The sequence below is a fragment of the Rhinatrema bivittatum genome, chromosome 15 (assembly GCF_901001135.1).
Source record: "Rhinatrema bivittatum chromosome 15, aRhiBiv1.1, whole genome shotgun sequence".
In the NCBI taxonomy this organism is placed as follows: Eukaryota; Metazoa; Chordata; class Amphibia; order Gymnophiona; family Rhinatrematidae; genus Rhinatrema; species Rhinatrema bivittatum.
Genome location: NC_042629.1, coordinates 50691317 through 50714138, shown reverse-complemented (window position 1 = coordinate 50714138; position 22822 = coordinate 50691317). Strand labels below are relative to the sequence as shown.

General features: G+C 46.7%; 1 protein-coding gene across 33 annotated transcripts in view; it reads left to right on the top strand.

Annotated features, from left to right (window-relative positions):
- Positions 1-14359, top strand: part of ABI3BP (ABI family member 3 binding protein) — a 293742-nt gene extending 279383 nt beyond the window's left edge. For 30 of the 33 annotated variants that reach the window (XM_029577766.1, XM_029577758.1, XM_029577750.1 and 27 more), the window contains 4 exons: positions 3135-3278; positions 3838-3999; positions 8390-8512; positions 13029-14359. In XM_029577766.1, the coding sequence (XP_029433626.1) occupies positions 3135-3278; positions 3838-3999; positions 8390-8512; positions 13029-13144 (545 nt within the window). In that variant the 3' untranslated portion in view covers positions 13145-14359. Of the gene's footprint in view, positions 1-3134; positions 3279-3837; positions 4000-8389; positions 8513-13028 lie in introns of those variants that run through there. The other 3 variants (XM_029577764.1, XM_029577767.1, XR_003852746.1) reach the window with 3 other exon arrangements.
- The last annotated feature ends 8463 nt before the right edge of the window (positions 14360-22822 follow it).

The window sequence follows — 22822 nt, the reverse complement described above, 5'->3', positions numbered from 1 at the left end:
TGCCCTGAGAGGGCTCAGAATAACTGGGGTTTCTTCCACTGTGAAACACTCAGAATAGAAAAGGCCTGGGAGAGATCTTCCACACAGCACCAGTGGCAAGTGAATGCAGAAAACCCACATTAATTCCTAAAAGAACACATTTAAATACAAGGCCAAGACCTAAAAGTCACTACAAACAATTTTTAAAATAAAGCAGTAGCTGAGTTTGAACCTACGGCCTTGGGCTTGTTGTCTACTTGCTCTCTGTCTTGCCAGTCCAGATCTTCTTCTCTCTCTCCTCCAGACTTCCAGACCCAGAAAAGGACAAATATGGGTTCCGAAGAGCTGCCATTGTGAAAGCCTTGCTGGCCCAAGGGTTGGGAGCAGGCTTAGTAGTCACCAAGTCAATAATGGCCTGGGCTCCAGCCTTTGACCCTGCTCTAAAATGAAAAGGGATGTTTGGTAAAGAGAAGTACTCGCACGCTCAGACCACTGCCCCAGCAGTCGGCTGATAACCCTGAGGCTCCTTTCCCTCCTCTTCATATTTCTCTCTCCCTGACTTTGCAGTAAAATAAAAAGAGACAGATTTGAACCCACAGCCCCACCGCTATAAGAAGAGGTCTCAGCCCACTGCCCACCAGTGAGAGGGTAAGAGCAGGCCTCCCGTTCCTTCCCTTTATACCTCCCTGTCCCCGACTGCACTTCAATAAAAGGGGATGGCACTGTAAACAGGGGGAGGGGGGATGGCTCTTGACAGGAACCTTTTTTGTACTACGCTTGTTTTTAAGAACAAAAACTGCTTTGGTGTGTTGTCAGCTAAGCACCTCCATCCCCAGCTCCTTCATACAGTCCCTCTCCCTCCAGGTATTGTGCCCCTTCCCTTTCCACACACACATCCTCTCCTCCCACATCATTTTTATAGGTCCCCCATACCCTGGCTCTCTCACACCAAACAGCACAAGTTTGCACTGCGGGAGAAAACCCCATTCACCTCCTCTCTTTTTTGCTCCCCCCAGCATTTAGCACTCCCCCGAGCATTCAACCTACACTTCACCTCCCCAATTTCAACCCCCCCCCCCCCCTCCCCTTTTGGTCTACCCTTTCCTTACTTTCCCAAACTAACGTCCTTTCAACCCATCGCCACCTCAAGCATTTACCCAGAGCTGTTGCATGCCTATGGCCAACAATACCAAGGCCATTGGCGCCGCTGACAAAAGGCGCCAAGGAGAGCTGTGTGGCCAGCGGGTCCTCAGCAGAAGATAAAGCAGCACGGCCCTGTCAAAATCGACAGTGTGGTTGACGCGGCCTTAGTAAGTGGAAAAGCAGTGCGACTCCACTGGCAATGATTCTGGCAGGGCCACGCAGCCTAGTTCGGCGTGGTTGTGCTGCTTCGGCGAAAGAGGAGCTCACCCTGCCAGAAGTAGTCTAATTCCCCATGGATGGAAGTCATTCCCTCGGCCACAGGGACTGAAGAAGAAGACTGATACTGCCTGCTAAGTCAAGGGAAGTGAGTGAGAGAGAGGATGTGTGCTTGTGTGTGGGAGAATGAGAGTGAGAGAGTGATTGTGTTTGTGTGTGGGAAAGAGAGAGAGAAAACATGTGTGCTTGTGTGTGAGACAGTGAGGGGAGAGCATGTGAGTTTGTGTGGGGAAGAGAGTGAGAGCATGTGAGTTTGTGTGTGGGAAAGAGAAGGAGAGAATGTGTGCTTGTGTGTGTGAGAATGAAAGTGAGAGAATGTGTGTGTGGGAAAGAGAAAGAGAGAGAACATGTGTGCTTGTGTGGGAGAATGAAAGAGCATGTGTGTAGGACAGTGAGAGAGAGAGCATGTGTGCCTGTGTGTGAAAAAGTGAGAGAGCGCATGTGTGTGTATGAGAGGGAGCATGCATGTGCACAACAACCCCAGTTACTCTCTGCCTGCTAATCCATGACAATTTCAGGGCATCTGGAAATCAAAAGTTCCAAGGTATGGATAATGGGGAATTTTTTAAAATCCTTATTTTAACTGTTGGGTGCTATTCGATGTGTCTCTTTTGAAATATTTTATTGATGTTTGGAAGATTTTTATATAAGTTTTTAATTATTGAGTGTTATTCTATTCATTAATTGTTTTGAATTATTCTTTTTATTGGTATGGTTTTACTAATTTTGTTTTATGGGGAACGGTAATGTTTCTGTTTTTACATTGTTGTAGTGCATATGGAATTTGGCTTGTTGCGGTTTCCAGTTCAGTTTTTGTCTGTACATTTCTATTTATACTGTATGGTCTCTTTATTCTGTATTTGAGAGTCTATTGTGTTTTGCATGTGTGACAGAAGTGAGTTATTCTGTTAGTGTGTAGTTTCTATGTAGGGTTCTATAGCAGCTTGGATTGTTCTGTTTTTCTAATAAGGGGTTTATTACTATTTTAGGCCTGGTGTAATATTTATAGTATTAACTTTCATAGGTAGGGTTATTGCTGTTTGAGTGGCTCTCTGAGGGTCATGCTCATGCCCAAGATGCATTACAGTAGGCCTAATACCATATAGGTTCCAAGTGTCTCTTGCTTTTTTGCAAGGTTTTCTGATTGGTACCTCAGCAGTGCAGTAAATATAATATACATATTGTAAGTGATATTTTTACCTCAGAAGACTGTACTTTGAATGTTCTTTTTCCTGTAAAATCTGTTATTATAAATGCATAATTTTTATGTGTGAGGAGGATGTGATGGGTTGGGAGGGTGCAAGGCTGTAAAGTTTTCCTAGGGCACCTAATACCTTTCACTGGCCATGGGCATTGCCGTACAAACATTGAAGAGTCTCCCAACTCGTGGTGTCATGCATTGTGCAAAGGGTGAGGGCGCAGTTTTTCACTTGGCCATAGGTGCCAAATTGCCTGGCTACATCTCTGCATTTACCCCCTCCTGACTTCCCCAAACATTCATCCCCTCTCACACCACCTCCCCTGGCACCACAAGCATTTACCTCCTTTCCACCTCACCCCCGTTCAGCACCGACTGCCCTTTTCTGTGAAAAAAAAAATGATTTTCTGGCTGAAGTTCCTAGGTCTACCCTCTTGGAACTTCGTCATGACCCCTAATACTAGAACTTCCTCTTCCTGCTTCTTGTGCCCTTGTAATACCTTTCAGGCATATCCCCCTTCTCTCTCCTGTCCTCTAGGATATACCTATTCAGATTCTCAAGTCTCTCAGAAAGCTTCTGATGCAGACCCCACACCGTTCTCATTGCCTCTCTCTGGACCTCCTGTAGCCTCTCTCTATCCTTTTATAGATACGACCTCCACGACTGAACCCAGTACTCTAGGTGAGGCCTAACCTATGACCTGTACAGTGGCATGAGCACCTCCTTTTTGGGGCTGGCTCCACCTCTCGTGCTGCATCCCTCCATCCCTCTGGCTCTCGCCACCACCTTGTCACACTGGTTCACAATCTGGAGATCATCAGACACTATGGCCCTGAGCTCTCTCTCCTTGTAGCTGCACATCAGCTTCTCACCCTCCTCCTCCCGACTGTGTACCCACCCGTTTGGAGTTCTGCACACCGAAATGCATGTCTCAGCACTTAGTTTTGCCTTGAATTTTAATTAGAAAGCATTCAAGCACCCCCTCCAAACACGTTCAGCTCTCTTCTCGTTTTGGCTGCTGCATCAGCGTTGTCCACCCTGTTGCAAATGTTTAGCATTTTTAGTGGCATCCGCCAAAAGGCAAACTCCCTTCCAACTCCTCTGCAACATCGCCCACCAAAACATTGAACCGCACCGTCCCCGGCGACCAGTCACTAAGGCACTCGCTCCAGTCTGAACTTGTGTAAACGTAGTGCTTGCAAGACCAGGAGTCATGCTTTCCTTAACTCTTCTTCTGCAGGAGGGAAAGATGCCATATGGACGGAAATCTCCTTTAAATCGGATGGCTATTCCGAGTGCAAAGGGAAGCAGTATGTGAAGAGGACCTGGTATAAGAAATTTGTGGGCATACAGCTGTGTAACTCTCTAAGATATAAGATTTACCTCAGTGACTCGCTAACAGGTAAAGTCACGCCTGGGAGAAAGCCAGACTATGGTGAGGGATTGCTGGTCTGCTGCAAAACTCTTTTTCTGCCCACGCCCTGCAGTGTCAGAGGTGGCACGGGGAGCTGCCCTCTACCTCGGGTCCTCATGCCAGCCAGGGCCCCTGGCTCAGGTAGTCTTCCAGGGGCTGGCCAGGCCCAAGACTGCTGCCAAAGGAGCCATTTTTTTTTTTTTCTGTCCACGAGAAGGGCGAGAGAGCATGGAAAAGGGCATCCAAGTGCCCGAGGGAAATGGCTGCAGCTTTTGAAGGGTTGGGCAGAAAGGCTCCTCCAGGAGGAGCTACGTAGGGAGATGGCTGCGCTAAGAGCAAGGCATTCTAGGCATTGGGTTGTTCCCTTCCTTGTGACAGCGTTGGCGAAATCCCTGCAATCTGTACCAGAATGTTACACTCCAGTGTATTTCACAAGACACTGCCCTCATTCTCGCATCGAATCTCCTTCAGGTTGTTGAGAGTGGCTGCCAGTAGCCCAATCTCTAAAAGATTGCCTAATTAACATCTGGGGGCACAGCCTCTCCCCGGCCTTAACAGCTGGAGCGATTTCTCTGGGTTGCTTTCAGAAACCGTTCAGCAAGCACAGTCTGGCTACGGCTGAATGTCCGTGGTCTTCCTTTCTAGGGGTGTGCAAAATACGACGCACACCAAGGAGAAAATAAATCATTTTACTATACAGTTAAGATCTAAGGGGTAATTGTGTAACTCAGGGCTTCCCAAACCTGTCCTGGGGACCTCCCCCCCCCCCCTCCCACCCAGTTGGGTTTTCAGGAAAGCCATATGATTTGCATATACTGTCTTCATGATATGCAAATGCATCTCATGCATATTCAGTGTGGATATCCTGAAAACTGGACTGGCTGTGGGCTCCGCAGGCCAGGTTTGGGAAGCCCTGGTGTAACTGTCCATGCCAGTGTAAAGTCTGCGAGTACAATTTACCTGAATGTTTTCCCTTTGGAAATTATCCTACCAAAATTATCTGCACACATTTGCACCGGTTATTAAGTGTGCATAGTTTGTTTTTAAGGGGCAAACATGCACATACATTTTTAAATACAAAAGTATGCATTTCATTTAAAATCCCACCCCTTCCCAACTCCACCCACAACAAAGCATCTTCAAATGTAGGATAAACTACCTTTGACACTATGGGGCGGATTTTAAATGCCCTGCGCGCCGGCGTGCAAATCCCGGGGCTTTCTAAAAGGGGCGTGTCAGGGGCGCGTCTAAAATGACGCGGTGTTTCGGGGGCGTGACGCGGTGTTGCGGGGGCAGGGCCGGGGGCGATCAACCAGTTCGGTTGATCGCGCGCCAGCAGCCCGCTGGCGCGCGTAGATTTACGTCTGCTTTTAGCAGGCGTAAATCATGAAACAAAGGTAAGGGGGGGTTTACATAGGGCCGGGGGGGTGGGTTAGGTAGGGGAAGGTGGGGGGAGGGCGAAGGAAAGTTCCCTCCGAGGCCGCTCCAAAATCGGAGCGGCCCCGAAGGGAACAGGCAGCGGGCGCTGGGCTCGGCGCGCGCAGGTTGCACAAATGTGCATCCCCTTGTGCTCGCCGACCCCGGATTTTATAAGATACGCGCATATCTTATAAAATCCAGCGTACTTTTTTTCGCACCTGGTGCGCGAACAAAAGTATGCGATCGCGCAAATTTAGAAAATCTACCCCTATGTTTGTAAATTTACTCACAAACTGGACAGGTGATTTTGTAAAAGCCTATTTCCGTGGCTAAAGAACTATTTTGCCCGCAGAAATGGCTTTGAGAGTTGGAACGTGAAAGGAGGGTGTCTGGTGTGAGAGAGAACGGGGCATTTCTGGAGTACAGAGTATGTGAAGCTGTACTATATCTAGACACCTGCTCTCTTAATTTGAAAAGCGCACACTACATGAATCTTAGTGCATGGGTCATTAACTAGAAAAGACGGTGACTAAAACATCAAGTCCCATTCATTCCCTGCTACTGTAAGAGCCATGAACTTATGGGGAGAGAGAATGAGTAGAGAGGTTATGCCAGCTGTACCTAGCAGTAGGGATGTGAATCGTGTCCTCGATCGTCTTAACGATCGATTTCGGCTGGGAGGGGGAGGGAATCGTATTGTTGCCGTTTGGGGGGGTAAAATATCGTGAAAAATCGTGAAAAATCGTGAAAAATCTAAAAATCGAAAAATCGCAAAACCGGCACATTAAAACCCCCTAAAACCCACCCCCAACCCTTTAAATTAAATCCCCCACCCTCCCGAACCCCCCCCAAATGACTTAAATAACCTGCGGGTCCAGCGGCGGTCCGGAACGGCAGTGGTCCGGAACGGGCTCCTGCTCCTCAATCTTGTTGTCTTCAGCCGGCGCCATTTTCCAAAATGGCGGCGAAAAATGGCGGCGGCCATAGACGAACACGATTGGACGGCAGGAGGTCCTTCCGGACCCCCGCTGGACTTTTGGCAAGTCTCGTGGGGGTCAGGAGGCCCCCCACAAGCTGGCCAAAAGTTCCTGGAGGTCCAGCGGGGGTCAGGGAGCGATTTCCCGCCGCGAATCGTTTTCGTACGGAAAATGGCGCCGGCAGGAGATCGACTGCAGGAGGTCGTTCAGCGAGGGTTCCGGCGCCTCGCTGAACGACCTCCTGCAGTCGATCTCCTGCCGGCGCCATTTTCCGTACGAAAACGATTCGCGGCGGGAAATCGCTCCCTGACCCCCGCTGGACCTCCAGGAACTTTTGGCCAGCTTGTGGGGGGCCTCCTGACCCCCACGAGACTTGCCAAAAGTCCAGCGGGGGTCCGGAAGGACCTCCTGCCGTCCAATTGTGTTCGTCTATGGCCGCCGCCATTTTTCGCCGCCATTTTGGAAAATGGCGCCGGCTGAAGACAACAAGATTGAGGAGCAGGAGCCCGTTCCGGACCGCTGCCGTTCCGGACCGCCGCTGGACCCGCAGGTTATTTAACTCATTTGGGGGGGGTTCGGGAGGGTGGGGGATTTAATTTAAAGGGTCGGGGGTGGGTTTTAGGGGGTTTTAGTGTGCCGGCTCACGATTCTAACGATTTATAACGATAAATCGTTAGAATCTCTATTGTATTGTGTTCCATAACGGTTTAAGACGATATTAAAATTATCGGACGATAATTTTAATCGTCCTAAAACGATTCACATCCCTACCTAGCAGAAAAGTTGTCATCACGCCAGACTGCGGGTGCAGTCTCAATAAAACTGGAGCGCCCCCCCCCCCCCCACCACCACCACCACTGAAAACTACTTCAGTGTACAAATACATCTGCAATTAGCTGCGACCAAAATTAGTGAATCAGAATGTAAAATCAGGTTTTTTCCAAGCATGCACTTATCCTCCATGCAGGAAGTATCCGTCGGCTTTGAGAAAGCTGGAGGATTTCCCTCCAAAACATTTCCATTTAGTGGAAATGAAATTTTGTTAACAGCCCAGCAAAAATGTGCATAGGTTATAGCAGTTTTCAAAGCAGACTCTGTGTCCCTGCACAATTACCTCAGCTAAATCGTACATGGAAATGTTTTGGGGGAAATCCAAAAAGTCTGTGTATAAATGCAGGCCCCCCCCCCCCCCCCAAACCACCTCCGCTCAGTCTGGGGTAACTTCCATGCATGCAGGACATACATTAACCTGCATATTGGATGGGCAGTTTTATAGGAGGCAGAAGTGCCTTTGATAATGCCCCCCCCCCCCCCCCCCCCAAAAAAATGCTGAATTTTCAAAGGCACTTTACCAGCATATTAACCCTATTTTAGGTGCGTAAATGGCTGTTCGAAAATAGTGCCGGGGTGAGTGGAATTTGGAACGACCCACATTTTGATTTGAAAGTGTAAACTCCCTCAATACAGCAGGTGGATTTGTGCACACACCCAGGCTTGTTACACTCAAATTTTCTAAGCCAAATTATGTTCAGGTGTTCACTCAGAAAATTCAGGGGTAAAGCTTGCACGGAAAAGAAAGCTGCAGACTTACCCTGCCGTGCAGCTATAAAATTACCCTTCCACTGTCCAGCTCCTTGGCCCTCCAACATGGACAGGTTACAATGCGCACAATGGGGTAGATTTTCAAAGGGTTACGCACGTATGATATGCGCGTAACCCCCGAAAACCTACTCCTGCGCGCGCCGAGCCTAAGCCCAAGCCCCGGGACGTGCATATGTCCTGGGGCTTCGAAAAAGGGGCGGTCCGGCTGCACGCGTAACCATTTTTTTTTACGCACGGGGGTGGGGTTAAAATCCAGCCGTAATTCTGGGCCAAAACTGCATCATTTAGAAGAAAATGGAAAGACAGAGTCTAATGAGTGGGACTGAATGGGTTTAAGTTTGTGAGGTTCTCATTGTAATGTTCTTTGCTTTCTGCTCCAGGAAAATTTTACAACATAGGAGATGAGAGAGGCCACGGCGAAGACCACTGCCAGTTTGTGGACTCATTTTTAGATGGTCGGACAGGCCAGCAGCTATTGCCAGAGCAACTGCCAACCAGAAAAGGTGAGCACAAGACATGACTGCGTTTCTGAGTTTTTATAGTCTGGATATGGGTGTAGGAGAAGGACTGAACGTATGCTAAGTGGATTGGGACCAAGATGCGCTGTCAGGAGAACAAGCAAGGCTCTGTGGTGCTTTTGATGGATAATGTAAACTATGAGGAGTGCACAGGAAGAGGGCCAGATGGTCTGGCTTTCATATAAATATTTCTACTGTCTTTTCAACTCCACTCAGAATCTTCTTCAGCCTCTGTTAATTATGCAAATAAATTAAAGGAAGAAAACTTTCAGAACATTTTTATTTTTAGCAGGAGGGTTAACATAGGCACATAAGAAATGCCATGCTGGGTCAGACCGACATCTATCAAGGTCAGCATTCTGTTTCCCACAGTGGCCAGTCCGGCTCACAAGTGTCCAGCCAATCCCATAAAATAGATCTATTTCTTGTTACTCGTTCCCAGAGATAGCAATGCCTTTTCCCTACTGAACCGGTTAATGGGTAATGGACTTTTCCTTCAGAAATCAGTCCAAACCTCATTTAATCCCCTTGCGCACATCCTCTGGCAACAGATTCCACAGCTTGAGTGTGTGCTGAGTGAAAAAATAGTTTCTACAACAGGGCGTCCCAAACCTGTCCTGGGGACCCCCCCACCCAGCTGGGTTTTCAGGATATCCACAATGAATATGCATGAGAAATTTACATATGCTGAGTTTCCATGACATGCAGATTTATCTCATAAGAACATAAGAAATTGCCATGCTGGGTCAGACCAAGGGTCCATCAAGCCCAGCATCCTGTTTCCAACAGTGGCCAATCCAGACCATAAGAACCTGGCAATTACCCAAACACTAAGAAGATCCCATGCTACTGATGCAATTAATAGCAGTGGCTATTCCCTAAGTAAACTTGATTAATAGCAGTTAATGGACTTCTCCTCCAAGAACTTATCCAAACCTTTTTTGAACCCTGCTACACTAACTGCACTAACCACATCCTCTGGCAACAAATTCCAGAGCTTTGTTATGCGTATTCACTGTGTATTCACTGTGATATCCTGAAAACTCAACTAGCTGGGGGGGGGGGGGCCTCAGGGCAGGTTGGGGAAGCCCTGCTCTATGATTTGTTTTAAATCCAGTAGTGTAATCCTCCTAATGGAGAAAACCAGTGCTTCTCATCTCAGACCTCAGGGTACACCTAACCAGTCAGGGGTCCATTTTAAGAACCACGCGCACATGGGTGCAGCTATTTTACAACGCGCACGTTGGCGTATGCATGTTATAAAATATGATATCCGTGCACACTCGCACAGTGGATTTTAACATTCGTGCATGCATGTGCAGGCGGGTGGCCTCCTCCGCACGTGGGGGAGGGGGGATTTTAAAAGGCCACAGCAGGCTCCAGGAACTTCCCTATAACTTTACTTAACCTTCCTACGCTTTCCCCTCCTCCCCAACCCCTAACCTCTTTCTAGATACTTCCGTTTTTTTGTTCAATTACTTACTGCTCCTTCAACCTCTCCTCTTAAGGCTTTTGATGGAGACTACCCAGTATTCTGGTCGCCCTTCTCTGGACAGCCTCCATCCTGTCTCTGTCCCTTTTGAGATATGATCTCCAGAACTGAACACAGTACTCCAGGTGAGGCTTCACCAAGGACCTGTACAAGGGGATTATCACCTCCTTTTTTCTTACTGGTTATTCCTTTCTCTATGCAGCCCAGCATTCTTCTGCCTTTAGCTAACGCCTTGTCACATTGCTTCCCCATCTTCAGATCGCTGGACACTATCAGCCCTAGCTCTAGTAAGAAAAAGGTGATAATCCCCTTAAGTAGGTCATTGCTGAGGCCTCACCTGGAGTTCGGTTTAGTTTTGGAGACCATAGCTCAACAGAGACAGGATGGAAGTGGTCCAGAGAAAGGTGATCAAAATGGTGGGGGGGGGGGTTTCCATCAAATGACTTATGAGGAGAGGTTGAAGGACGTAAATATGCATACCCTGGAGGAGAGGAGGTGCAGGGGAGATAGGATACAGACCTTCACATACCTGCAAGGTTTTAATGATGCACGATCAATGACAAACCTTTTCCACTGGAAAGAAATCAGTAGTAGAACTAGGGATCACAAAATGAAACTCCAGGGAGGACGACTCAGAACCAACGTCAGGAAATATTTCTTCATGGAGAGGGTGGTGGATGCCTGGAATGCCCATCTGGAGGAGGTGGTGAAGACAAAGCCAGTGAAAGAATTCAAAGGGACATGGAATGAACATTGTGGATCCCTAAAACCTAGAAGATGGAAATGAAGAAAAAAGTGCATGGGGGTAACTTGCTGGTGCAGCAGTTATTACCCTTAACTAATAAGCCTTCCTAACATTGCTACAACTCTATCATTGCTCTCTTCAATGGGGAATTGGATTGACAGCAACCAACAAGTACCCTGCTGTTTACAGTCTGGGAAACTAATAAGTATGGGGTGACTTGTACAAGGTGGGAGATACTAGTATAAGCCTGCAGTGCAGACGGGATGGACATCATTTCTATGTTTCTATGTCTTTTCAGCTTCATTGATTAGTGCAATTTATACTATTTTGCAAAGTATACAAAAAAAAAAATAGTATTTACCTGGGATGTGAATCGTGTCCTCGATCGTCTTAACGATCGATTTCGGCTGGGAGGGGGAGGGAATCGTATTGTTGCCGTTTGGGGGGGTAAAATATCGTGAAAAATCGTTAAAAATCGAAAAATCGAAAAACCGGCACATTAAAACCCCCTAAAACCCACCCCCGACCCTTTAAATTAAATCCCCCACCCTCCCGAACCCCCCCCCAAATAACTTAAATAACCTGCGGGTCCAGCGGCGGTCCGGAACGGGCTCCTGCTCCTGAATCTTGTCGTCTTCAGCCGGCGCCATTTTCCAAAATGGCGCCGAAAAATGGCGGCGGCCATAGACGAAAAAGATTGGACGGCAGGAGGTCCTTCCGGACCCCCGCTGGACTTTTGGCAAGTCTCGTGGGGGTCAGGAGGCCCCCCACAAGCTGGCCAAAAGTTCCTGGAGGTCCAGCGGGGGTCAGGGAGCGATTTCCCGCCGCGAATCGTTTTCGTACGGAAAATGGCGCCGGCAGGAGATCGACTGCAGGAGGTCGTTCAGCGAGGCGCCGGAACCCTCGCTGAACAACCTCCTGCAGTCGATCTCCTGCCGGCGCCATTTTCCGTACGAAAACGATTCGCGGCGGGAAATCGCTCCCTGACCCCCGCTGGACCTCCAGGAACTTTTGGCCAGCTTGTGGGGGGCCTCCTGACCCCCACGAGACTTGCCAAAAGTCCAGCGGGGGTCCGGAAGGACCTCCTGCCGTCCAATCTTTTTCGTCTATGGCCGCCGCCATTTTTCGGCGCCATTTTGGAAAATGGCGCCGGCTGAAGACGACAAGATTCAGGAGCAGGAGCCCGTTCCGGACCGCTGCCGTTCCGGACCGCCGCTGGACCCGCAGGTTATTTAAGTTATTGGGGGGGGTTCGGGAGGGGGGGGATTTAATTTAAAGGGTCGGGGGTGGGTTTTAGGGGGTTTTAGTGTGCCGGCTCACGATTCTAACGATTTATAACGATAAATCGTTAGAATCTGTATTGTATTGTGTTCCATAACGGTTTAAGACGATATTAAAATTATCGGACGATAATTTTAATCGTCCTAAAACGATTCACATCCCTAGTATTTACTGTCCTCTACTGTGGTTTTTCTCAGATGGATGTGAAGTTGAACGTAGGAAAGGTCTTTTTCAAAGCACATCAATGGCTCAAAATGTGCACTACTTAATGACTCAGTAATAACAAAAGGTGGAATATAAATTAATCACTAAAGGTCTTTGCCCTAAGACTCCTTTTAACTGCTACATAAATTACTTAAATCTGTTTTTTTGCCAGCACTGTCTGTGTCGTTTGGTACAACCAACCCTAACGCATTCTCTATTTACAAGCCCAATTTAATGTTAACCTAGACAGCACCCGAGTGGGATAAAGACAGCTTTTACTGTCTCTCTTGCAGATCTGTTGGATTGTATCCAATGCGTGCTGTTCAACCAAGCTCCACCCACATCAAAAGCTATTAGAATTAGTTTTCAGCAATGCTAGCCCACTATTGCAATATAATCTTAAAGGACAATAGAAAAATTGCAGCTTGATTGCTGGCTCTTCAAATATTATCAAAATATTTACTAGAATACAAGTGCTCTCATCATAGTAGTAGTGTAGATCTAGAAGTGTTGACAACCAGTTTTCAATAGATCCTAAAAGTGACAGATGTACAGCTTTCTGACTTCATTAAACAAGCCAGAGGAGAGAGATGTCCTATTTCGTGCTCCACTCCCAAAGAAAAACACAACAAATGACTGTGAATAAAAAGAAGGTCTTGCCTAGTTTGGTAGACTGTAGATCCATACAGTTCTCCAGTAAAGGAAAACTGGTTCTTACCTTTATTAAAAACAAAAAAACCTCATAATCCCAATTGATTTTTTTCTTGTTGCTTTGCCAGGTTATTACAGAGCCTTTCGCCAACAGCCTGTTGAGTTTGGAAAAATAGGACGAGAGACCCAAATCAGTTATGTCCATTGGTACGAATGTGGCACTACAATACCCGGGAAATGGTAGGAGTTATCGACTCGGGGCTGGCACTACCGCCACTGCTGTCACCAAGGTGGAAATATATTATTTGTATGGAATTCCTGTCATTTAAAAGCGTTTACTAATGTATAAAGTTTATAGAAGAAAAAAACTCTAAGTAATGAAAATATTGTGGAGTTGATTATAGCCTAGGCTGCTTACTGTATTTATCAGGTTTTCATTATAGAGAGAGGAGAAAAGGACATTCACAGAATAAAGTCTCGGGAAGCTGGCTCCCTGGTCTTGATATTTTAAGATATACAATTTGTATATTATTTATCACAGTGATGTAATAAATGTTTTAAGGCACAAGAACAGCAAGGTTGATGTTCCTAACGCTATGGTTTGCATTAATTTTAAATATACTCCTGCCTATTTTATTAAAAGGAGACTGATGCAGGATCTCCTCCTGGCCTATTTTTCTCTCTACTTTTTAGATTCTAAGTTATTGAATCAATAAATGTTAGAGTTGCCTATTTCCTATAAATGCAACACTTGTGTCCTAGAGTAATGCAAGTCATTATCTTTTCCACTCATTTATTTTCTCCTCCCAAAACAAGAGATGTTTAAAACAAACAACTTCAGAGAAAAATCAAAAACGGTCCTAGCCCAACTCATTTTAACCACTTTTTCATGTTAAGGCAAGATGATTGCATAAAACCCATTAGGTGATGTGTTTATGCAGCTCTCTCCTTCTATGTAAGTTAGCTTTCTGGCTTCCAACATAAATGAGAACCTATTATCAAAAGACAGCTTATAGATTGGCTTATCCATCTGATGAATGCCCACTGGGAAACCATGAATGCATGACTTTTTTTTTTTTGTCATGTTTCAAAACACCACCAATTTTCTTTACCAATGCCTCTTAAGAACATTTCACTTACTGGTAGGTTATTGTGTTTTAAAGATAATGTATATTTTTGTATGAAGGACAACAGTGAAAATTCTAAGAGCTCCTCCCTGCAAATTCATTTAAAGCAAAAAGCAAGTATTGCAGTAAAGGATGGTTGTGATTTCTGTCTAGAGCAATGGACATGAATGGTTTCATTACTGCCTCCTTCCTACATGGATCCACCCAATACCAAAGCAGATGTATAAGATGCAAGCATATTCTCCCAGCTTATCTGAAATACAAGCTTGTTTTTTTGTATCTTGGTTATACAGTCCATGAATTCTGCAATAAAGATGTACTTTTTTAAACCATGGGGTCCAAGGCTAGTTCTTTACAGTAAAAACCTTCCGATGATAGCTGTTAAGGATTAGTAAAGGTAACAACCCCCATCATCTTAGGCTGGAGTCTGTACAATACCAAAAGCCAGGAGGGTCTCTCTCTCCCCCCCCCCCCCCCCCCCCCCCAACCGATCTCACTTTACAGATTATGCACAATAAACAGGCAAGAGATTTGGCTTTGATGGGTGCCCATTATCGCTATCCTGAAAAGTTAGCTAAAGGAAAAATGGTTTTCCTTCAACACATTTCAATTAACTGAAAGAAATAGTATATACACTTTCCAGCCCACTGGCAGTATATTGGAGAAATTACTTGCATGATAATTTCATTTTCCTTAGTGTAGACAGATGGACTCAGGACCAATGGGTTTATATGCTCCCCTGCTAGCAGATGGAGACTGAGTCCAGTTTCAAAGCTGACATCATCCTAGATACACCCCCTCCAGTGACCTCAGCTCTTCAGTATTCTCTTCAAAAGCCATTGTGGACATACTATTGGAAAACTTGATTAAAAACAGATAACTAACTGAACTCAACCACACAAACGCTGAATCTCAGCAAGATTCTACTTGCCCTTATGTAAGGAATATGTGATGGCTTATGCATAGTTGCTTGGAATCGCTCTTCATTTCACAGGCAATTCCTTGGCAGGGTTCTTGGGCAACCATGGGCAGGATGCTGAGCCCATCTGTCTACACAAAGGAAAACGAAATTATCAAGTAAGTAATTCCTCCATTTCCTAGCGTGTAGCCAGATGGACTCAGGACCAATGGGATGTACAAAAGCTACTCCCGATCGGGACGAGAGGCTGCCTGCAGTCCGGTTAGCATCGCCCTTGGAAAAGCTGCCTCTTCTCAGGCCTGAACATCCAGGCGATAGAAGCTAGAGGTGTGTATGGAGGACCACATCGCCACGGGGCAGATATCGACAGGAGACTGCCTGAGCCGTAGTCGAATGAGATTTAACCTGAAAGGGTAGTGGATTTCCTGCCTCTACATAGGCTCCCATGACCACCTCCTTGATCCAGCAAGCAATGGTAGCCCATGTCTCCTTCCACCATCAAGAACAAACAAGCGGCCCGTCTCATGGACCAGTTCTGAAACTTCCAGATACCGCGCCAAAAGGCTACTGCTGTTTAATGGCAGAGGCAGTATTCTTCCGTGTCCTTGTGGCTATCTAGGGATGGCAACAAAATGGGCTGATTTAAGTGAAAATCCGAGACTACTTTGAGCAAGAACAATTAATCAATCTGAAGTTGTAATGGTGCTGGATGTGACGAGTAGAGCATATCACCACCAGGAACTCTGGTTTCAGGATTAACAAGCGCAAGGAAAGACTGCACAGCAGCCAAAAGAACGGCCGTCAAAAACTCCAATACTAGATTAAGATTCCACAAGGGAACCCAGCCACTATAGGAGGGGTTAGAGGTGCTTTAACCCTTTCAGAAAACCAGCCATAGCTGGATGCACTGACACACAGGTTTCTGTTTACCTCACCCCTGAAACAGGAGGGAGCCACTACCTGGACCTTCAAGGAGTTAAGGGTCAATCCTTTATTCAAGCCATCCTGTAAAAATTTCCAGAATCAGTGGGATTTTGACCATCCGAGGGGCCACACCGCATCCCTCAGACCAGGCTGCAAATACTCTTCTGACCCGCACATATGCTAAGGACATAGAGAACTTCAATGTGCGGAGCAAGGTGGTAATTAGTGCTGCTGAATATCCACACTTCATCAGGCAAGTACTCTCAAGGGCCAAATCACAAGACAGAATAGAGTCTGATCCTTATGAAGGACTGGTCCTTGCTGAAGCTCTATCCTACAAATGACCCTGCCCAGCAGGAGCCACGGATGTAGGGTGAAGGGCTGATGTGCACGGAGTAGGAGAGAGACCTTGGAGTGATAGTGTCAAACGATCTGAAGTCGGGGAAACAATGTGACAAGGCAATAGCTAAAGCCAGAAGAATGCTGGGCTGCATAGAGAGAGGAATATCGAGTAAAAAAAAAAAGGAAGTGATTATCCCCTTGTACAAGGCATTGGTGAGGCCTCACCTGGAATACTGTGCTCAGTTGTGGAGACCGTATCTCCGAAGGGACAGAGATAGGATGGAGGCGGTCCAGAGAAGGGTGACCAAAAAGGTGAATGGTCTTCATCGAATGACTTATGAGGAGAGATTGAAGAATCTAAATATGTACACCCTGGAGGAAAGGAGGAGCAGAGGTGATATGATACAGACTTTCAGATACTTGAAAGGTTTTAATGATTCAAAGACAATGACAAACCTTTTCCGTTGGAAAAAAATCAGCAGAACCAGGGGTCACAATTTGAAGCTCCAGGGAGGAAGACTCAGAACAAATGTCAGGAAGTATTTCTTCACGGAGAGGGTGGTGGATGCCTGGAAGGCCCTTCCGGAGGAAGTGGTGAAGACTAAAACTGTGATGGACTTCAAAGGGACGTGGGATAAACACTGTGGATCCATAAAGTCTAGAGGATGTGAAGGAAGAGAGGGAGACTTGCGGAAAAGACTGCTTCTACCTGGAGATAATACCCTTATTCAATAGACATACACACGTTAAATGCGAATCTGACAGTGCTCTATGCTTCAACGGCAAGAGGAAATGTGAAAAAAAAGGATTTGCATTCACAAAAAATGCAGGAGTAGCTTGCTTGTTACGGTGGTTACTACCCCAAACCAAACAAGCCTGATGCTTCACTTTCAATGCATATCCAGTGTTGCTCTCTGCTTCAACAGCAGGGGGAATGAAGATTATTTTTATATTCCGATGACCAACAAGGACTGAATTCCACACTCTGGGTAAACAAATAAGCATGGGTGTAGCTTGCTTGCTACGGTGGTTACTACCCAAATCAATTAAGACTGATACTTCACTTTCAATACATATCCAGAGAAGCTCTCTGCTTCAATGGCAGAGGAAATGAAGAAAAGTGGATTTACATTCATATAACAACCAACAGGGACTGAATTGCACAGGCTAGGTAAACAAATAAGCATGGGAGTAGCTTGCTTATTGCGGCAGTTACTACCCCTAACCAATTAAGCTAGATACGTCACTTAGAAGCAGTCAAGCACTGCTCTCTATATTAATGGCGGGGGTGGAAGGGGAAATAGAACCAAAAGGTTACTAAAGACCAAGAGTAACATAAGTATATGAGAGGGAAAAAAAAGTGTAGAAGCTTGCTGGGCAGACTGGATGGGCCATTTGGTCGCCTTCTGCTGTCATTTCTATGTAAGGTGTATATAGCAAGTCCTTTTCTGGCCAGGTCTGAATGTGGGAGTCAATCCCCAGGGACCACTGATCTCTTCTGCAACTGAAAAATCGGGAATCTTTTGCATTGTGAAAGGTGGCCCACAGGTCAATGGACAGGTGGCCCCAATGATCTTCCACCAGCTGAAAGGCTTTGGCTGACAATGCTGCTGGATCCTGACTCTCCCTGCTTAGAATGTCTGCTCTACTGTTGTCTTTTCCTGCAATGAGGGAGGCCGAGATTATCTGTAGATGTGTTTCTGCCCATTCCATAAGGAGATCTATCTCCTGTGATACTTGCTGGCTCTTGGTTCCCCCCCCCCTGGAGGTTGATGTAGGCTACTGTTGTTGCGTTGTCCAACATTATGTGGACTGCCTGACCCTGGAGAATGGGGCTGAACTGTAGACATGCCAATTTGTCTGCTCGGACTTCCAGGTGCTTTATGTTCCAGAGCACCTGGTTCCTTAAGAACATAAGAACATGCCATACTGGGTCAGACCAAGGGTCCATCAAGCCCAGCATCCTGTTTCCAACAGTGGCCAATCCAGGCCATAAGAACCTGGCAAGTACCCAAAAACTAAGTCTATTCCCTGTTACCATTGCTAGTAATAGCCGTGGCTATTTTCTAAGTGAACTTAATTAACAGCAGGTACTAGACTTCTCCTCCAAGAATTTATCCAATCCTTTTTTAAACACAGCTATACTAACTGCACTAACCACATCCTCTGGCAACAAATTCCAGAGTTTAATTGTGCGTTGAGTAAAAAAGAACTGTCTCCGATTAGTTTTAAATGTGCCACATGCTAACTTCATGGAGTGCCCCCTAGTCTTTCTATTATCCGAAAGAGTAAATAACAGATTCATATCTACCCATTCTAGAGCTCTCGTGATTTTAAACACCTGTATCATAACCCTCCTCAGCTGTCTCTTCTCCAAGCTGAAAAGTCCTTACCTCTTTAGTCTTTCCTCATAGGGGAGCTGTTCCATTCCCCTTATCATTTTGGTAGCCCTTCTCGGTACCTTCTCCATCGCAATTATATCTTTTTTGAGATGCGGTGACCAGGATGGTCACCGCATCTCAAGGTCTCACCATGGAGCGATACAGAGGCATTATGACATTTTCACCATTCACCATTATTCACCATTCCCTTTCTAATAATTCCCAACATTCTGTTTGCTTTTTTGACTGCCGCAGCACACTGAACAGACAATTTCACTGTGTTGTCCACGATGAAGCCTAGATCTTTCTTGGGTTGTAGCACTTAATATGGAACTTAACATTGTGTAACTATAGCATGGGTTATTTTTCCCTATATGTATCACCTTGCACTTATCCACATTAAATTTCATCTGCCATTTTGATGCCCAATTTTCCAGTCTCACAAGGTCTTCCTGCAATTTATCACAATCTGCTTGTGATTTAACTACTCTGAACAATTTTGTATCATCTGCAAATTTGATTATCTCACTCATTGTATTTCTTTCCAGATCACTTATAAATATATTGAAAAGTAAGGGTCCCAATACAGATCCCTGAGGCACTCCACTGTCCACTCCCTTCCACTGAGAAAATTGTCCATTTAATCCTATTCTCTGTTTCCTATCTTTTAGCCAGTTTGCAATCTGTTTGCAATCTACGAGCTTCTTCCGAATTCTTTGACTCATCAGGTGAAGGTAGCGAGATGGTTTGGTTAAGATGGAAGAGTGACACCACTTTGCGAAGGAACGAAGGGACTGTGCATAGCTGGATGGTTCCCGGGGTGAGCCTGAGGAACGGTTCCCGGCAGGACAGTGCTTGTAGTTCTGAAATGCGGGGGGCTGAACAAACTGCCAGCAGGAATGCGGTCTTTAAAGTTAACAGGCGGAGGGACAGACCTCGGAGGTGTCTGAAGGAGGTTCCTGCTAGAAAATCCAGGACCAGGTTGAGATTCCAAAGAGGTACCGGCCACTTTAGAGATGGGCGGATGAGTTTGACACCTTTTAGGAAGCGTGACATGTCCGGGTGAGAGGCTATGCTGTCGCCCTCGCTCTTGGAGCCATAGCATGACAATGCGGCCACCCTGCACCTTGATGCACAGCCCCTGCTGTAGCCCTTTCTTCAGGAATGCCAGGAGCACTGGGACTTTAATTGAGCGTGGTATGATGTCATGGTCATCGCACCAGGCTTCGACTACTCTCCAAAACCTTGTGTAAGTTAAAGATGTGGAGAACTTGTGTGCTGGGCGTAGGGTGTCAATTACAGCCCCCGGAGTATCTGCTCTTTCTCAGGAGAGCCCTCTCAATGGCCAGGCTATAAGAGAGAATTGAGCTGGATCCTCATGGAGGATAGGTCCTTGTTGAAGCAGGTCTCTGTCGGGAGGCAGTGGCAGGGGGTTCCCTGCCAGCAGTCTTCTCATGTCTGCGTACCACGGTCTTCTTGGCCAGTCCGGGGCCACCAGAAGTACTAGTCCCCTGTGTCGCTGTATCTTGTGAATGATTGCGCCCAATAGAGGCCACGGTGGGAAAGCATATAATAGGGTCCCCTATGGCCAGGTCTGTACCAGGGCATCGATCTCCTGGGCCTGAGGTTCCCACCTGCAGCTGAAGTACCTGGGTACTTGGGCGTTGGACCGGTTTGCGAGAAGGTCCATGTCCTGTGTCCCGCCCCAGTTCACTCTCATTTGGAACGCTGCAGCCAACAGCTTCCATGCTCCTGGGTCTAGACCAGTGATGGCTAACCTATGACACGCGTGGCAAGAGGTGACAGGCTGAGACTTTTTGCTGACATGCGCAGCATTTCGTGGACTATCAGGAATTTTTTTTTTTTTTTTTTTTTATTGGCTGCACCGACCTTTTTTTTTTTTTTTTTTTTAATCTGCTGCACCAACCCTTTAAAACTAGTTTTTTTTTTAGTATCCCCCCACGCCAATGCCCCCAGGCGCAGCGACAGGCAGGGCTGTGGTGAGGCTCAAATCACCACAGCCCGAAGAAAACGATCGCGTTTAAATGCGCTGATGCTCCTCCTTCCTGCCCGTGCGGCCCCAGAAGTAAACATTGCCGGAGCCGCGTGGGCAGGAAGGAGGAGACGCATCAGCCCGTGCAGAAGAGGCTCAGCGCTTGTGTTTACGGGCCGCCGTGAATCCCAAGTCGCATTGACCCAAGAAGAGGAAGAGGCCAGGTAGCAGGGCCACCGCAGAGCCCATCCTGTGACAACCCGTGAAGAGGAGTCCCAGAGGTGAGAGAGAGGCTGAGGGTCTGTAGAGTGTGTATGTGTGCATGTATGAGATGAGTTGAGAGATTGTGTGTGAGAGTGAGGACCTGAATGTTTGCAGAGACAGCATGTGAGAGCCTCTGTGTGTATGAGAGAGAGCACGTGACAGTGAGAGCCTGTGTGTGTGAGGGAAGAAGATGGAGAGAAAAGAAACAGAAAAAAAGACAATATAAAAGGAATTGGCAAAAAAAATAAGAAAGGGAAGGTGGGAAAAAAAAAGCCTGTGACCAACCAATTAGAAAAGGAAGATCAGACAGCACAGGTAAATAACAAAATAAATTACTTTTTAGTGACTGGCACATGTAATCTTTGGGAATGTGCAAGAATAGCACTTTCTCTATGCAGATCTCACAATGTACGAGATCAGCATGGAGAAAGTGGAAGCCCACGGGGCCTGCACAGAGGAGGCAGCAGAATGGGCTTCAGTAGCAGCAACCGGCACCTCCCCAATAGCCATGCAGCAGCAGAGGAATGAGAGAGGTTCTGAGGTTGCTGGCAAAAGAGAAGGGGGTCTGCCTTTAGTGTATGTGTGTATGTGAAAATCCAGGTGAGTAAGAGTTTGTGCAGGGGGAGAGAGTGTTTTTAGCCAATGAAATTCAGCAACAAAAAAAGTCACTAAACAGGTAAGGTAAAGAATTATTTGTTTTTGCTTTATTAATAAATACAGAACATATTAGAATTAACTTTGCTATTAATATTAAAGCTACAAATATCACAAAATTATGGATTTTTCTAGAAGTGATACACCAGCCGAGTTATGCTCATTTTTTTTTATGAATTTTGACACACTGAGCGCAAAAGGTTGGCTATCACTGGTGTAGACTTTCTCTGCTGAGGTAGTCCGCCATGATGTCTTTCCCGGCGATGTGGACGGCTGAGATTTCCTGCAGGTTTACTTCCACCCACGCCATTAGGGGGTCTATTTCCAGAGACACCTGCTGGCTTCTGGTTCCCCCCCGCCTATTGATGTAGGCCAATGTTGTGGCGTTGTCAGACAATTCTCTGACCGCTTTTTCTTGAAGTCTGTGCTCAAATCGTAGGCAAGCTAGTCTGACCACCCTCGCTTCTAGGCTGTTGATGTTCCATCCCGACTCTTCTGCGTTCTACTGCCCTTGGGCGGTTAACTCCTCGCAGTGTGCTCCCCATCCTCGTTAACTGGCGTCTGTGGTGAGCAGGGTCCAGGTAGGGGAAGAGAGTCTTGTTCCCCGGCTCAGGTGGCTGACCTGTAGCCACCACAGTAGCTGGGTCTGGACTCTGCCCGGGAGTGATAGACGTATGGCGTAGTTCTGAGACAGTGGATTCCATCGTGATAGAAGTGAACGCTGCAGGGGTCTCATGTGAGCTTGTGCCCATGGCACTACTTCCAGTGTGGATGCCATCAGACCGAGGACTTGCAGGTAATCTCATGTTGTGGGACGAGGTTCACTCAGCAGGATTTGTAACCGGTTCCACAGTTTTGATCTCCTTGTGGGAGTCAGGCTGACCTTGTCTTCTTTGGTGTCAACTCGGACTCCTAGATATTCTAGAGACTGTGAGGGCTGCAGACAACATTTTTTTGTGTTAATCACCCATCCTAGGCTCTCCAGTAGAGTTTTGACTCTGTTGGTTGCTTGGTGGCTTTCCTCTGGGGATTTTGCCCTGATCATCTAGGTAAGGGTGTACAAGGATTCCTTCCTTCCTCAGTGTTGCCGCCACCACCACTATGATCTTGGTGAACGTCCGGGGTGCTATGGCTAACCCAAAGGGTAGTGCCCGAAACTGGTAGTGACTGTCCAGGATTTTGAAGCATAGATAGCGCTGGTGTTCCTGATGAATTGGGATGTGTAGGTAGGCCTCAGACAGATGCAGGGATGTGAGAAACTCTCCCGGTTGTATCGCCCTTATGACGACGCGTAGGGTTTCCATGCAGAAGCAGGGAA